The 16,466-nt window shown below is 58.1% G+C and overlaps 1 protein-coding gene across 1 annotated transcript in view; it reads left to right on the plus strand.

Annotated features, from left to right (window-relative positions):
- RET (ret proto-oncogene) overlaps positions 1 to 16,466 on the plus strand; it is a 29,099-nt gene that overhangs the window by 7,945 nt on the left and 4,688 nt on the right. Inside the window, exons 5-15 of the mRNA XM_007451156.1 lie at positions 13 to 212; positions 2,295 to 2,553; positions 3,245 to 3,370; positions 5,048 to 5,158; positions 5,734 to 5,856; positions 7,498 to 7,754; positions 10,402 to 10,549; positions 12,006 to 12,113; positions 13,245 to 13,459; positions 13,543 to 13,665; positions 15,887 to 15,957. Of these exons, the coding sequence (XP_007451218.1) occupies positions 13 to 212; positions 2,295 to 2,553; positions 3,245 to 3,370; positions 5,048 to 5,158; positions 5,734 to 5,856; positions 7,498 to 7,754; positions 10,402 to 10,549; positions 12,006 to 12,113; positions 13,245 to 13,459; positions 13,543 to 13,665; positions 15,887 to 15,957 (1,741 nt within the window). The remainder of the gene's footprint in view (positions 1 to 12; positions 213 to 2,294; positions 2,554 to 3,244; positions 3,371 to 5,047; positions 5,159 to 5,733; positions 5,857 to 7,497; positions 7,755 to 10,401; positions 10,550 to 12,005; positions 12,114 to 13,244; positions 13,460 to 13,542; positions 13,666 to 15,886; positions 15,958 to 16,466) is intronic.

The following is a 16,466-nucleotide window of genomic DNA, read 5'->3' on the forward strand; positions in this document are numbered from 1 at the left end:
CCCCCCCCGCAGGGCTGGTTCTCAACCGGAGCCTCCCCATCTCGGAGAGCCGGGCCGTGCAGCTGGCCGTGCTGGTCAACGACTCGGACTTCCAGGGCCCGGGGGAGGGCGTCATCCTTCTCCACTTCAACGTGTCCGTGCTGCCTGTCAGCCTGCGCCTGCCCAGCACCTACTCCTTTGCCGCGAGCAGGCGGGCCCGCCGCTTCGCCCAGGTGAGCCCCCAGCCTGCTGCTGCCTGCCTGGGGAGGGGTGTGGAGGGGCAGGAGACCCCCAGGGTGGGGTGCTCCGTTGAGCAGATTTCAAGCAGGGCTCGGGGGTGGGTGACACCCCCTCCCTGAGCTAAGTAGTACACGGAGTGGCCCCAGGGAGCTGCAGGCACGGGGCCAGGGGGGCTGGGGCCATGGAAGAGTCATGAACAGGGCTCGTAGGCTTTGTGGGCCCCTCTTTGCCGTTTCCTTTCTTGGCATCTTTAAAACATTTTGTACTCGTGAAAGAGCAGCGCCAGGTAAATCTATGCCTGCAGACTTGGAAAGACGTTCCTGGTGAATTAAGTGAAAAAGTGGTTTGTGTAAGTGTTGGTCTCAGGTGGCTCCCTAGGTTCAAAACGAAGTCCTCATTGCTGGCAGTTTGCAAGTGTGCAAATGCAGGCAGCAATGAACGGTGGTGCCCTTTTCAGGGAAAGATAGGGAGCGCTTCTACTTTCCACTTTTTTGCAAGTATGTTTACCAGAGCTTATTTTGCATTTGTCATTGGAAAATAACGATTAGAAATGGAAAAAATAAAAGTAATAAGTATTCGTCAAAGGAGATAAGGGATAGACAGGAGTGATCTCTTTTTCTCATATTAGCCAGTGTGTAACGTTTTGGTGCAGTTCTTCCAAGAATGTGTCTCTTAAGCGCTTTTTAAAGTTCTCTTGTGGTTACAGCAAGTGTATGACTTAACGTACTGCATTCTCCTAGTGGGGCAGCTGTGGCCACATCCTCTTTAGAACAACCCGTTTAGGGCCATCTCCTATTTTCTGGTGGTTTTGTCAGTTTCTGTGGTTGGTTCCCTTACCTCCTGGCAGCCACCCGGGGCCAGCAAATGAAGAACCCCACCCTTGGACACATCCAGGCTCCCCAACCTGCCACCCAACCTCGGGCCTTTCCTGGAGGCAGGGGTCAAGGGTGGTGGGAGGTGACAAAGCAGAGAGGTCTGAGGGATGTCTGGGGGTCTGAGCTGGAGCAGACATTGCTGGAGGTGGGTCACCTGTGCTCCAGCAAACTCAGGAGGGCACAGGGACCCGAGTTCCAGTGCAGCCTCAGACTCACTGTGGTCTCTCACCGGCTCCCCAGTTTTTATGATCGTAAATTGAGGATGATGACCTTGGGCAATTTTGAGGGTCATTGGAGAGAGTGGAAGTCAGCCCGGTTTGTACAGGGAAGTGCTTGGAGCCCAGCAGGTGGTTTTATTGTGGTGTGTGGCATGGGCTTGGAGGAGCCTGGCTCTGCCCTGGGCCTGAGTCGGGCTGAGCAAGGGCATGGTGTGTGGCTGCAGGCAGGGCCCTATCCCCGCTCCCCCCACCAGGCCCCCAGCCCTCAGCCTTGACTAGTCGGAGCTTCTGATCTCAAGCCACCGCAACCCTTACGGTAACTCGAGTGGCTGAGGGGGTGAAAAGGAGAGTTCAACTGACCAGCTCCGGGCCCCAGTGACCACAGCTGCCAGCCTGGCATCCCTGGGAGAAGCATCCCTTCTCTCCCAGGGGTTCCAGCCCAAGTCCCAGGAAGGCCCCCTGGGTCCCATGTGGGGCAGACAGCCATGCTGCATGAATCGTGGCCCGGGTGCCGTGCTCTGACTAACCAGGCGAGCGACCTGTCGCTCGGCCGTGGACCACCCCAGGTAGGAACTGGTGGTCCCCAGGGCAAAATTGACCTGGCCAGAAGAGAGGGAGGTGTGTAGGAGGCATACAGGCTGCCTTTGTGCCTGAATGAGTGGGCAAGTGAGGGATGAGCTGGGCAGGCCAGCAGCACCTCCCTGGAGGGCCAGCCCCCAAACCAAACCCCAGTGCCCCGTGTTCCTTCGCCTCCGGCTCTGAGGGGCAGGTATGGATGGTGGTCCCATGGTCTGGGCAGGGCAGGACCAGGCAGGTGGATGGTCTGCAGGTTCCGGGGGCGTGCAGGATGGGGAGATGGGGAGCTACCGTCCTGGGCTGAGCAGGAAACTGTCCTGGGTCTCAGGCTGCCAGGGAGCCCCTCCAGCCACCATCACAGGTGGTCCAGCCACCCAGCTAAGGATTCCCTGTGTCCCATGCCTAGATTGGGAAAGTCTGTGTGGAAAACTGCCAGGAGTTCAGTGGCATCCACGTGCAGTACAAGCTGCAGCTCTCCAGCGCCAACTGCAGCGCCCTGGGGATGGTCACCTCGGCCGAGGACACCACGGGGACCCTGTTCGTGAACGACACGGAGGCCCTGCAGCGGCCCGAGTGTGCCCAACTCCAGTACACGGTGGTGGCCGTCGAACGGCCAACCCGCCGGCAAGCCCAGGCCCCATTGCTCGTCACACTGGAGGGGACATGTGAGTGCCAGGGCTGTGGGGAGGGTCGGGCTTCTCCCACAGAAGGGCCCCAGTCCCGCTCCCCCTCACTAACTGGTGGTCCCCTGAGCCTGAGCCTTCTCCCGTGTACGATGAGAATACGGTGCACACTGCGCAGCCAAGCTGGAGGGACGACCGGGGGAAAGTGTGAAGAAGTTTGGCCAGAGTGACGGCGTTGAGGACGGTCACTGCTGCCCCTCACCTCTGTCAGTGTGTCCTACCTATGCACCTGCTTTAGGGCTGCCAGATACAATAGAGGCCCCTGGTTAAACGTGAATTTCAGGTAAACAACAAGCAAGTTTTTTGGTGTAAGTACATCTCGTGCAACTTTTGCAGTGTCTCTTGGAGGACAAACTTGCAAGCGTGTCACCGTGATATTAGGGACGTATTTACACAAAGCAGGTGTTCACCGTTATCTGAAGGTCAGGTTTAGCTGGGTGTCCTGTGTGCCGCTGGCCGAGTCTGGCCACCTCACACCCTCCCTCCATACTTAGCCCAGTAGCTGTCCCCGCTTTGTGACTGTGGTACCACCACTTCCTCAGCAGCCCCCTCACTGCCCTGCGCCCCGGTGCTTAGTTACCGCCTCCCCTCTGGGCTCAACCCGTGGGGACAGCTAAGCCAGTGCTGCAGGGCCCAGGCTGGCCCCCTGTGACTTGCTTTCTGCCACCCCCAGATGTGGCAGAGGAGCCAGGCTGCCCCCTGTCCTGCGCGGTCAGCAAGAGGCGGCCCGAGTGTGAGGAATGCGGCGGCCTGGGCTCTCCGACGGGCAGGTGCGAGTGGAGACAGGGAGACGGCAAAGGTAGGCCCCGTGCAGAGCCGGGTGTTCGGGAGGCTGATGACGGCTGAGTGGAGAGGGCGTCTGTGTGGGCCCTGCCAGCCTCTGGGATGCTCTCCAGCCCCGCCCACTCTGAGTCTCTTCCCCAGCGCCTTGTCCCCTGCTGTGTGACTCCTGATGCCAGGAGAGGGTGGACATGAGTGCAGGGTGGCATGAGGACATTGGGGCTGTTTATCACCGTGGGATCACAGGTGCCTGAGGCTGGACTCGCTCTGGGCTTGGGAGGGTCTGGGCCAAAGTTGGGATGTGCGTGTTTGCTTTTTATTTTATTCTAAATTTCTGTACATATGTTTGTCCATAAACTAGATGTGAATTGGCATCTGTGTCTTCATTTCTCCACCCATATACACATAAATTACATGTACAGTTGTGAATATATTCACCCAATGCTTTTATTTTTTTTAACTTTTTATTTTATATTGGAGCATAGTTGAATAACGACGTTGTGTTAGTTTCAGGTGCACAGCATAGTGAGTCAGTTATACACATACACGTATCTATTCTTTTCCAAATTCTTTTCTCCATTAGGTTGTAGGTAACATTGAGCAGAGTTCCCTGTGCTCTACAGTAGGTCCTTGTTGGTTATCCATTTAAAATATAGCAGAGTGTACATGTCAATCCCAAACTCCCTAACTATCCCTCCCCCTAACCTTCCCCCATTCACCCACTGCTTTTATTTTTTTTTATTTCTTATAAATTTATTTTATTTTATTTATTTATTTTTGGCTGCATTGGGTCTTCGTTGCTGTGCACGGGCTTTTCTCTAGTTGTGGCGAGCGGGGGCTACTCTTTGTTGTGGTATGCGGGCTTCTCACTGCGGTGGCTTCTCTTGTTGCGGAGCATGGGCTCTAGGTGCGCAGGCATCAATAGTTGTGGCACATGGGCTCAGTAGTTGTGGCTCATGGGCTCTAGAGCGCAGGCTCAGTAGTCACGGCGCACGGGCTTAGTTGTTCTGCGGCATGTGGGATCTTCCCGGACCAGGGCTCGAACCCATGTCCCCTGCACTGGTAGGTGGATTCTTAACCACTGCGCCACCAGGGAAGCCCTCACCCACTGCTTTTAGACACATAGTTCACAGACCCTTTTCAAAGGTCCAAAAGGTGGATGAGTATAAGGTAGGTTACACTGTGCACATCATTCATAGTTGGCTTTAGTTCATAAAAACACAAACCTTAAAAAAAAAAATTCAAAATATCCAAAACAATCTTCAGAGAAGCTCTACCTGGGAGATCCCAGCCCAGGGAGCGTGGCCCCAAGCAGGAGGGGCCTGCACATCCTTGGGCTTAGCCCACTGCTGGCTCCAAGCCTCACCCACCGGTGTGAGGGTACCGCCTTGAGAGGGTCCCAGCCTTGTCTGGTCTCTTCTGGCCTCCTTGATGTGAGCCCGGGCACAGCCCTGGGACTGCCCAGCTCCTCCAGCCCTCACTGCCCGGGCTGCCCTGTACACCCTGCACCCCCAAGCTCTCCCCAGGGATGGGCTCCACGTGTGGTTTTTCTCGGCTCAGGCCTTGGTTTGCTTCTCCTTGCGGGGGGCAGTGCAGGCTTGGCCTGGGAGGCCCTGGGGTGTGGCCCTCCTGGCTCTGGCAGTCTGACCAGGACGGGTGTTCCCTCATGGTAGTAACTGCCTGCTGTGTGCCATAGGGATCACCAGGAACTTCTCCACCTGCTCCCCCAGCATCAAGACCTGCCCCGACGGCCACTGTGACGCCGTGGAAAGCAGAGATGCCAACATCTGCCCCCAGGACTGCCTCCGTAAGCACCGAGCCTGCGCGTGTACCTGAGCAAGGGCAGGGCCTGGGAAGGGGGCGTAGGTAGCAAGCTGAAGGGGCTCGGACCCCCACCTGCACTTCAGCCAGGCCAGCCAACTTCCTGGGTTGCGTGTGCTGAGCCTTTTTCTAACATTTCATTTGAACAAAGGGCTCTCCTACCCCAAGACTAGCGCCTGCTGGCCTGACCCACCCTCTCCAGTGTTGCCCTGGCCGACTCACGGGGGTGCGGCGCTCTGTCCCCCTTTCCGCTGGCTCCAGGCTGCCCCTGCTGCCCATGCTCTGCTTCTGAAAAGTATCCATGTGTGGACCTCAGCAAGGGCCCTGGGCAGCCTGTGGGTTCCTCCTCTCGCCCGCTGTGGCCAGGGGACTGGTTCGGGGGCCTGTCGTGCTGAGACTCCTGCCTGAGTGACACAGACTTCGGAGCTCACTGCGCTCCCTGGGCCTGAGAGTGCTGCCATCAGGTGGGGAGGGGCCTCTCACGCTCCTGTCTGGGTGGTCTGGCTGGTCAGGTCCCCCCGAGGCCGAGTGCGCTGCTGAGTGAGTTGTGTCCGTCATCAGGGGGCGGCAGCATCATTGGTGGGCACGAGCCTGGGGAGCGCCGGGGGATTAAAGCCGGCTTCGGTATCTGCAACTGCTTCCCGGAGGAGAAAAAGTGCTTCTGCGAGCCGGAAGACAGCCGAGGTGAGCTGGCTGGGGCCGCGCGGGCAGGGATCCCCACACCTCCCTGAGCCCCAAGGAGCGAGGCAGGAAATTGCAGGAAGGCGCGGAAACCCGGGAGACCTTTTTCCTTCCCTCGGGGTCTTGGTTCCCCCATCTGTGCAGACAGGGAGCTGGGTCAGGGCCTCTAAGACTGCCTTCTGGCCTGAAGTTTGGTGGTGTTTTGGGGTTTTATTGGTGTGCCATGCAGCTTGCGGGATCTTAGTTCCCCAGCCAGGGATTTTTTTTGTTTTAACGTCTTTATTGGAGTATAATTGCTTTACAATGGTGTGTTAATTTCTGCTTTATAACAAGGTGAATCAGCTATACATGTATCCCCATATCCCCTCCCTCTTGCGTCTCCCTCCCACCCTCCCTATCCCACCCCTCTAGGTGGTCACAAAGCACCGAGCTGATCTCCCCGTGCTATGCGGCTGCTTCCCACTAGCTATCTGTTTTACGTTTGGTAGCGTATATATGTCCATGCCACTCTCTCACTTTGTCACAGCTTACCCTTCCCCCTCCCCGTGTCCTCAAGTCCATTCTCTACGTCTGTGTCTTCATTCCTCTCCTGCCCCTAGGTTCTTCAGAACCTTTTTTTGTTTGTTTTTTTTTAGATTCCATATATGTGTGTTAGCATATGGTATTTGTTTTTCTTTTTCTGACTTAACTTTACTCTGTATGTCAGACTCTAGGTCCGTCCACCTCACTACAAATAACTCAATATCGTTTCTTTTTATGGCTGAGTAATATTCCACGGTATATATGTGCCACATTGTCTTTATCCATTCATCTGTCAATGGACACTTAGGTTGCTTCCATTTCCAGCCAGGGATTATAGAACCCATGCCCTTGGCAGTGAAAGCACAGATCCCTAACCCCTGAATCACTAGGGGACTCCCTGGCCCGAAGTTCTGTGGTAAGGGTTGGGCTGGAAAATTATTTCTTTCACCAGATAACTCAGCGCCTGCTCGGACTGTCCCTGTGCAGGGCCTTTGCTGGGCCCACGGCATTGGCCAAATGGGTCGCCATCCTCCTAGCCAGAGCCTCTAGGTGCTTCTTCTGGGACAGCAGGTGCCCCACTGAGCACATGCGGACGTGCTGAGCCCAGGGATGCTTTTCTGGTATTTGGGTTGTTATTGCACAGCTCTAGGTCCTGGGCCACTTTTCTTTCCTCCCTCCTTTATACTGACTATAAAGAAAATACAAAAGACATCAGGAACACAGGGGAAGAGCTGCACTTCCCCACCGGCGTCCCTGGGCCTCTGGCTTCAGTGCAGCGTTGTAGGGTGGGTGGGTGCAGGTGTGCGTGACGTCCGTTGTGTGACCTTAGGCAGGCTGCTTCTAAACTCTCATTCCTTCTGTAAAAGGGGGGTAACAGTCTCCAATGACAAAAACGTGCAGAACAGTTCCTGCTGTGGGCCGCTTCCATTGGAGGGTTGGCAATTACTGTCAGACCTTCACACCTGCAGCGCTCTCCAGGATGCTCAAAGCTGGTCACAGCAGACACTTGCCGGCTGTCCTGGGCATGGCGGGCTGGGGAGCTGCTCTGTACCAGCTCCTGAGGGCATCCGGGGTCCCCCTCCCGGGGTGTCATCTCTCACAGCCCGCCCCCGCTGCCTGCAGGCCCGCTGTGCGACGAGCTTTGCCGCACGGTGATCGCGGCAGCCGTGCTCCTCTCCTTCATCGTGTCCGTGCTGCTGTCCACCTTCTGCATCCACCGCTACCACAGGCACGCCCACAAGCCGCCCATCGCCTCAGCTGAGATGACCTTCCGCCGGCCTGCCCAGGCCTTTCCGGCCAGCTACTCCTCATCTGGCGCCCGCCGGCCCTCTCTGGACTCCGTGGAGAACCAGGTCTCTGTGGATGCCTTCAAGATCCCGGTGAGGTTCCCCGTGTGGCCTCGGGGCTGGGGAGGCAGCTGCCCCCGGGGGCCGGGGAGGGGGCCTGCAGGTCGCGCCGGCCTCTGGGCTTGGGCAGCTGGGAGGGGAGGAGGGGACGGGTCACCTGGGGCTAATGCGTTCTCACCCACTGGGAGGACACCCTGAGCATTCCAGCAGCCCCCTGTCTTCACTGAGCGGCCTTCCAGGCAGGGGCGGAGAGCGTGGGGCAGGGTGGACAACGATGGGTACTGACTTACATGGACTGAGATCTGGGCCCTTAGGATACGGGGAGGGTGGGCCGTGCTGAACCTGACCTGGGAGCTATCCTGCAGATGCCCCAAGCGCTGGGAGGAGGAAGGCTTGGGGGAGGCGCTGAGGAGGACCGTGGATTTTATCCTCAGAGGGTGGGACCCCTGGGGGCGGGGCCCATGTTCTGCCTTCATTTCCGCAGGCCGCTCTGTTGGGAGTCTGTGGGGTGGGAGCCCCACGATGAGGCACTGTCCCTATCCCGGCGAGAGAGGTTGGCAGGCGGGGGCTTGGTCAGGGTGGCAGCAGCAGAGAGGGGAGTCTGTCTCTGGCCCCGAGGGAGGGGGCACTGAGGGGCCTCTAGGGCACCTGCGGGGGAGCCAGGCCCGGGCCCGTGGCTGGCCGGCTGATGAAGAGTGCCATCCAGAGCCAGCAGGCTTCCCGAGCCCCTCCTGCATGGCAGGGCCTGGGCCTGCGGTCAGTGTGCGCGCGTCAGACATCACCCCGACCTGGCCAGGCCACTCCTCTGCCTGCCGTGCCCTTAGCGTGCTTGCTGGGAGCGCCCAAGTTGCTGGCAGCCGGGTGCTGGGAGGGGCTGAGAGAGGTGGCCAGAGCCGAGGGTGCGTGGGAACAGAAGTTCCCCCCACGAGGCTGGGTAGGGAGCGTTGCGCCCTATGCAGGAAGCTCGGCACCCGGGGGCCACAGTCTGCAGCCCAGAGTAGGAGGTAGCCAGGGTTCATAGGAGGTGCCACCCAAAGGGTGCTGGCCCCTCGGTGAGGGTCTGGGCCGTGAGGGCTATTCCCTGACGTGGTGGCCACAGAGGCCTCCCTCCTGACTTCCCTAGTTCCCATCGCTCCACAGGTGGGGTTCTCCAGCCCCAGCAGCATCTCAGCCTCCACAGCAGGCGTGTGGGACGAGCCGTTTGATTCCTTTAAATGCCCTGGCAGTTTGGGGCTGAGGCGCACGGTGAGAGTGGTGCTGGTAGGTGTGTGCTCAGGGGGAACTCCTCCGCAAAAACCACCCTCGGCCCGCGTTGCCTCCAGCCCAGAGCCCAGAGCAACTCAGAGCCGGGCCCGAGGTCCGGGGGCCCCGCTGACCAGCTCCAAGGTCTTCGATGTGCTACGCAATCTTTTGGCCTTTGTTTTGTCTCATGTAAAGTGGGGGGAATGGTTTTTAACATTTTTAAGAGGATCAAATAAGTGATCTCCACCTTAGCGCAGTCTCTGTGAGCAGTAAACTGTTATCCAGTGCAGTGTGGGCACCAGGGCGGTGGTGACCGTGTTGTCAACACTGACCCTGACTATGGGTTCTTGGGGAACCTGAGATACCAGGGCGCCCGGGAACTGGCTGAAAGGCGCCCCTGGCCATGGTGCTGAGAGGAGGCTGCCTTGCTCCCAGATGTCAGAACACAAGGCTCTGTTCACTGGGGGGCATTGCGTCCCCAGTGGTGTCATCTCCGTGTGTTAGGCGAGCCTGGCAGGGCACAGCGTAAACAGCACCTGAAGCCACACCCACTCGCCAGCTAATTGCAGCGAGGCTTGGGGTAAAGGATGCCCAGTGCTGGCACAGGAAGGCAGGTTCCAGACTGGATTCAGCATCCCCAGAATTCAAGTACATGAGCCAAGCTGGGGGTCTGGGAAGCTGCCCTGGTGTGGTCTTGAGTGGGCACGGTATGTGGATGGGACTTCAGTGGGAAGGCAGGGGGGTGCAGGTCCAGGGTAATGACTGGGCCTATGGGAGGAGCAGGCTCTTCCACGCGTTGGGGTGGAGGTTCCCGAGGAACATAGTGGCACCTTTCCAGGGGCTGCCACACAGGGAAGGTGTCCTTGACACTCCCACCAGTAGCCAGGGGTCCTGGGCTGGTAGGCAACTTGGGCCACTGGTGCCAGTTCGGTTCTCTTGGGAGTCCTGGGGGGGGGGGTCTCTGGAAAGGGCACCTGAAGATCTGGGCTGCTGGCCAGTCCGTGCCTTGTGGCCTGGTGTCCAAAGCGGAGATGGTGCTGAGCAGCTTGGGCCTGACTCCCAGGGAAGAGGCCATGCTCCCCTGTGAGCACCTGTGGGTGCTGAGTAAGCCCTGAATCCCTCATTGGACAGACAAGGACACGGGCCTGGGGTGGCACAGGGCATCTTCAGTAGACAGGGGCCAGCAAGGGTACGGACATACAGAGTCCAGGCTGGTTTGTGGCAACACCTGCCTTCCCACGGGGGAGACACATCATGTCACGGCACCTCAGGGCCTGGCTGTGGGTCCTGCCCTTGCACATGGTGACTGTCACGGGCTGGTTCAGGGGACAGTCAGTTGTCTGCACACTGGAGCTCGTCCACCAGGTCTTGCCTTCTTCCTTTTCTCACCACCTTTCTTCCCTCTCTTCTTGTCTCCCTTCCTTCACACTCAACATAGGAGGATCCAAAGTGGGAATTCCCTCGCAAGAACTTGGTTCTTGGAAAAACTCTGGGAGAAGGAGAATTTGGAAAAGTGGTCAAGGCAACGGCCTTCCGGCTGAAAGGCAAAGCGGGGTACACGACTGTGGCTGTAAAGATGCTGAAAGGTATCTGTCCAGGCAGTACACAATGATGGTTCTGCCACGCACACCTGCGGGCGCCCCAAGGGGTGGATGAAGCCACGCGACAGCCAGGGTTCTGGCAGCTGGCCTGCTGCCTCCTGAAGAGGCCCCCCTGTTGCTCTTCCTGAGTGGCTGCAGTCTGGGGATCGCTACCATGGATGATGTGGGCTGGCATGGTCCCTGGAGAAGCAGGGTGAGGACGTTCCTCCCTTGGAAGGTTCTGGAGTGGTGCTACCAGTGGTACCAGTGTTGGGTAAAGATCTGAGTTTAAATTAAAAGCCCTTTTGGTTTTGGACTGACAGCTCTCCCCAACCCAGTCCACTGCATTCACTTCTCTCAGCCAAGCATCCACCAGAGTCCTGGTGAAGAGACCACCTGTTAAGGACCAGTCCCTGCCCCCTAGGGCCCTGCCTTGCCCAATCCCCACTGGTCCTCAGCGGGTCTGCCCTGCCCCAGGCTTGCCGCAAGCTAGGCATCCTCACTGGAGTTTCTCAGCAGAGACTAGGCACAGCCGGGCTCTGGCCCAAGTGGACTGTCTGAGGGCCCAGCGGCCGAGCAGTGGACACAGTCGGCTGATGCACACGTGGGGTCAGCAGTCAGGGGGCCACGCAGTGCACAGTGCTTCTGGATACTTGCCCAGGCCCTCAGACTGGGGTCGCCCCTTGCCCATGAGATCCCAGGCCCTGAGGGGCACAGTGAGACTGGCCCTGGGTCACCCACATGTGGTCCAGAGAGTCCCAGTGCCCCATCTCCCAGCTGTCTTCTCATCTCCAGACAAGTCTGCACCCAGAGGAGGTGACACAGCTGGGCACTGGGCTGTGGGACCCTGACCCAGGAGGACTGTGTAGCCACAGCTTTTGTCTCAGAATACCTCCACACCCAAGCTTCTGGTGGCAGCCCGAGCATGCTCTGTCCACCCTTGGGACACACGTGCTCAGCGTGGCTGGAGGACTTCTGTGATGTCTGGCGGTCTTCACCTTTCTGCAGGGCCTCACCCGCCACTGTTGAGCGCTTGGTCAGCAGGTGTTTGGGGACAACAGGGAGTCCCTTTACCTTCCCAGAAGGGTTAACGAGGGGGTCTCTGTGCACCACTGTCTTTGAGAGATGGTGATTGCAGGGAAATAATGCCATTTGTGCGCACAGCCCAGCCCTGGGAGGCTTTCCATGGAAAGATCCGCTCGTGTGGAAGTGTGCTTCTCGGGTTCTTACTCCCCAGAGGCACACGAGGCTGCTGTTGACCCTCCCACGGGCTGAGAGTAGCTCTAAGCAGTGGGACCCTTGCAGGCCTCATCTGAACCTGGGTAGGATGTCTCTGAAGGGGATAATGGGTCTGTGCAGACCGCCACCCGCCCCCGCTGTGGGTGCCATGACCCAGCAGGGCTGCAGAAGGGGCTAACAGAAGGGACAGCTTTGCAACCTGCTGTGTTTACGTGCATTTCAGAGAACGCCTCAGCGAGCGAGCTGCGGGACCTGCTGTCAGAGTTCAACCTCCTGACGCAGGTCAGCCACCCGCAAGTCATCAAGCTATACGGGGCCTGCAGCCAGGACGGTAAGGCCAGCCAGGGACGAGCAGCCACCAGGCACAGGCCAGGGGGCTCTGGGCCGCTCCATTCTGCCTCCTTCCCCTTCCCCATCCTTTCCTCCTTGGGCGCCTGTTCTCTCTCCTACCGGAAGCAGGGTCTCTGGCTCTGGCTCCTGCCTGGAGCTTGCGTGTCAGTGAGAGGGCCGGAAGGGGTGCAGCAGGAGTGCTTGTGTGAGGCCTTCCCCACAGTGTGTTCCCTGGGCCTGCCAGGGCTGCCACGAGGTCTCTGGGGACATCCTGGTTGTCAGCACCCTGCTCCAGGCAGAGTCCCCAAGGCAGGCAGCTCCAGAAACGAGCACTACCTCCTGGGCACGGGGAACCAGACATGCCATAAGCTCCGGGTGACCCCAACCCCAGCCCTGCGTGGCAAAGGTGTTGTCACCATCTCTCACATAAAAGCATCCTGCTCTGCTGGTTTTCCAAACCTGCTGTGCCACCCAAGGGACCTCCCACTGTGTGTGTGTGCGTGTGTGTGTGTGTGTGTGTGTGTGTGTGTGTGTGTGTGTGTGCGTGCGCACGTGTGTGCGTTTTGGGTGTGAGGGAGACGGGGCTGACAGGGAGAGGGCAGCAGGGACACTGGTCAGAGCCAGCAGAACTCAGGGCTGGGCCTCTGGCAGGACTGCAGCCCAGAGCTGCTGGGAGCAGACAGGAGCAGGGAGCACGTGGCCACGGGCAGATCCAGACCTTGCCTCTGTCAGCCGTCCCCAGGCCATGCTGTGGCAGGACCGAGGATGCAGAAAGGCCTGACATCCTAGCAGCAGGGCGTGCCTCCCAGGACAGTCCTGAATGCAGTGACCGCCTGCCTGGGGCACCCAGGGAAGAGGTCACGCTCGACCACCCAGGCAGCTGGCTTTGGCATGGCGCCCGCAAGGCGGAGAGCCAGTGATGTGAGAGTGAGCTGGGGCTTAAGTCCTCAGGCTGCCAGAACGCAGGCACTTGCCCCCCAGAGCAGGGCTGGGTCTGTCTGCCCAGGTGCAGAGCCTGCCCAGGGGCCCTGCGGCCTGGCCCATGCTCTGGGAAGCAGTTGCCCAGGGCTGGCCTGACTTCACCTGCCCGGGGCACTTCAGGCAGCCAGCCCACAGCCCCCTCTGCCCCCAGGGCCGCTGCTCCTCATTGTGGAGTATGCCAAGTACGGCTCCCTGCGGGGCTTCCTCCGAGAGAGCCGCAAGGCGGGGCCTGGCTACGTGGGCAGCAGAGACAGCCGCAACTCCAGCTACCTGGACAACCCGGAGGAGCGGGCCCTGACCATGGGCGACCTCATCTCCTTCGCCTGGCAGATCTCGCGGGGGATGCAGTACCTGGCCGAGATGAAGGTGTGTGCCACCCCAGCCCTGCCCTCCCCTCCGCCTGCCATGGGCCCGGGTGTCAGGGGTCCCTGCCGTTGTCTCTCTTGCAGCTCGTCCACCGGGACTTGGCAGCCAGAAACGTCCTGGTGGCCGAGGGGCGCAGGATGAAGATCTCGGATTTTGGTCTGTCCCGAGATGTGTATGAAGAGGATTCCTACGTGAAGAGAAGCAAGGTACCGTGTCCTGGGGCTCCCGGGCTGGGTGTGGGTGACCGTCAGGGTACCCACAGGGCAGGGGCAACATTTCTATCTGGAGAAGATAAAGCAGATTTTTAGAGTATAAATTTCCAGCCCTCATCCCTAAACCCTTCCCCAGGCCTGGGTCCCCAGAGACCCAGCTCAGGACTCAGCCCCAAGTCTGTTCCTTCTCTTCGTCAGGGCCACACGTGGTCTTGCAGAGCTGCCCGCTGAGTAGTGGGGACCCTTGCAGCTTCTCTCTCTTTTGATCACTATCCTTTTTGAAGGTCACCTAACACTGCAGAAGCAACAACCGTCTTCTCTGCAGTTGTTCCTCTTGATTCTACGGGGCGAAGGTCACTGTTTCCTTTAGTCCTTTGCTTAGAGGAGAGAAATGAAGTAAACCCAAGCTTGCTATTCATTCCTTGCAGAAGGGAATGAATCGCTTTACAGGTGGGGATTCTCCTGGGACGAGGGCCTGGGAACCCCTGCCTAAGAGAGTTTGGAAGATGCCCCAGGAGGCGCTGGAGACAGGGTCTGGAGTCGCAATGTAGGGATTTCAGAAGCTTTTTCCGGGTCACTGAAACAGGTGGTCAGGGCCCCTTCTCGGGAAATCTGGTTCCCTGGCGTGGTCCAGTTCTCTGTGGCACTGGTCTTGACCCTCTAGTTCTGTTGCCCTCTCAGCCCCTCTCCTGCAGCCTCCCTGTGACAGACTGGACAGGGCCAGCTCACGGGTACCTTCAAGACACACAGCTGACCTGGCATTCAGAACATATGCTGCTCAAAAGGAAAAACACAGAAAGTGATGGCATACACCTCAGCTTTGCTCTGAGGGTCAGGAGAAGACCTGGTGTTGCCAGGGGCTGTGAGGGTGATGTTTCATTTCTTCTGGGCTGTCCATTGTGACAGCACATCTCAGAAGTGCTGAAGGGGAAGTGGAGAGGGGCTGCTCCCTGCCCTGTGGAGGGCAGTGGACAGAGCTTTCCTGTTGACACACAGGTCCTCAGGAAAGCCCCATGTCATGAAGCAAGAAGCACAATGTGGCCAAGCACGTCCCCCAAGAGCACAGGCTGTAGGCAGCGTTGTTAGGAACACACACCCCCGAAACAGTCACACTTCATTAAGAATATAAATCCTAAAGAAACATTTTTTTCTAATTTATTTAATTTATTTTTGGCCGTGCTGGGTTTTCGTTGCTGTGTGCGGGCTTTATTTGCGGCGAGTGGGGACTACTCTTCATTGCGGCCCGTGGGCTTCTCATTGCGGTGGCTTCTCTTTTTGCGGAGCATGGGCTCTAGGTGCGTGGGCTCAGTAGTTGTGGCTCGCGGGCTCTAGAGCGCAGGCTTAGTAGTTGTGGCGCACAGGCTTCATTGCACTGCGGCATGTGGGATCTTCCCGGACCAGGCTCAATGTCCCCTGCATTGGGAGGCGGATTCCTAACCACTGCGCCACCAGGGAAGCCCAAGAATACTTTTTTAAAAGGAATTATAGTAAACGTTGCATTGAAGTCCAATGCATGCCTTTAAAAAAAAAAAATTGATTTCTGCCTTAAGGCTGACCTATTTGTACTGAAAAGCTATTTCTCGTGTTGCATTAGAAAGGATTTGTTAGGTCTGACCCCAGCACCTCTGTGGTAGGGGGCACTCTTTCAGAGGATGCTGAAAGGGCCCTGGGATAAAATAAGAGGTAAAAACCAGCCCGAAGGCACACACACTGATTTCTTCCCTCAGAGCTTCTCAGAAGAGCCTTTAGTGTGTGTGTTTGCATCCGAAGTCCCCAAGATGGAAAATGCTGGATGTCAGTTTCCCAAACTCGTTCACCCTCAGAAATCAAGGGAGACGTCGCTGCATGGTGTTCCTGGCCCACCCACTGGGCAGCAGCAGCCAGGGAAGCGGCCATAGGGGGACCTGGCTTGTGCTCAATATCAATTTCTTGGGTTTCTTCTCAACAGGGCTGTGGTGTGTGACAGGCACACGTTGTGTAGATGTGGGCAGGCCAGCTGACTCCCTCTGGTGTCTCAGCCAGGCCTGGGAGGGCCAGGCTGGGGCTCCGGCCCCTGCGAGGCGCCAGTCCTGTACCCAGGAACACTCTGGTGTCATTACTCAGCATCCCCTCAGAGCTGGAAGAGCCTGGGACGTGGCCCCCCCTTCCCCCCACCCGCTGCCAGTTCCCAGGATGTCAGAGCTACGTTAATGCCTTTCTTTCACACCCTCTTTAGGGTCGGATCCCAGTCAAGTGGATGGCCATCGAGTCCCTCTTTGATCACATCTACACCACCCAGAGTGACGTGTGAGTGGGTGTTGCCTTCCCGGGATGGGGGGAGGTTACATGTGTATAGGGCCATGCCACCTGTCTCAGCACCTCCACTGGGGAACAGTGCTGGCCCTGAGTGCCTGTCAGCTCATGCCAACCATCCACAGTAAACCCTCCAAGCTGCCGGGGCTTTGTGTATTCACTCAGCAGTTGGCGAGGACCCAGGCAGTAATTCTGAAAGCTGCTTCTTTCAGAGTGTAAGGGTAGAGTGTAAGGGTGTGAACCACGGCTGCAGACCCCCTCGCCTCCCTCCCTCTCCTCTCTGGGTGTCTCTGACACACAGGCTCAGCCAAACAGTTCCCCTCCTGTGGGCCTGAGCACAGGCTGGGCTCAAGCAGGTCCTTGGGGACTGGTCCCCGCCCATAGGCAGGGGTGGTCTTGAGTGAGTTTCTAGACAGGTGCCCCAAACTACTCCAAGTTGGGGACCAAAACTCAGTCTTCCAGGTCCAATTACATCTTTTTTTTTTTTTTTTTTTTTTTTTTTT

Source organism: Lipotes vexillifer, unplaced genomic scaffold, assembly GCF_000442215.2.
Source record: "Lipotes vexillifer unplaced genomic scaffold, Lipotes_vexillifer_v1.1 scaffold1309, whole genome shotgun sequence".
NCBI classification, from domain to species: domain Eukaryota; kingdom Metazoa; phylum Chordata; class Mammalia; order Artiodactyla; family Lipotidae; genus Lipotes; species Lipotes vexillifer.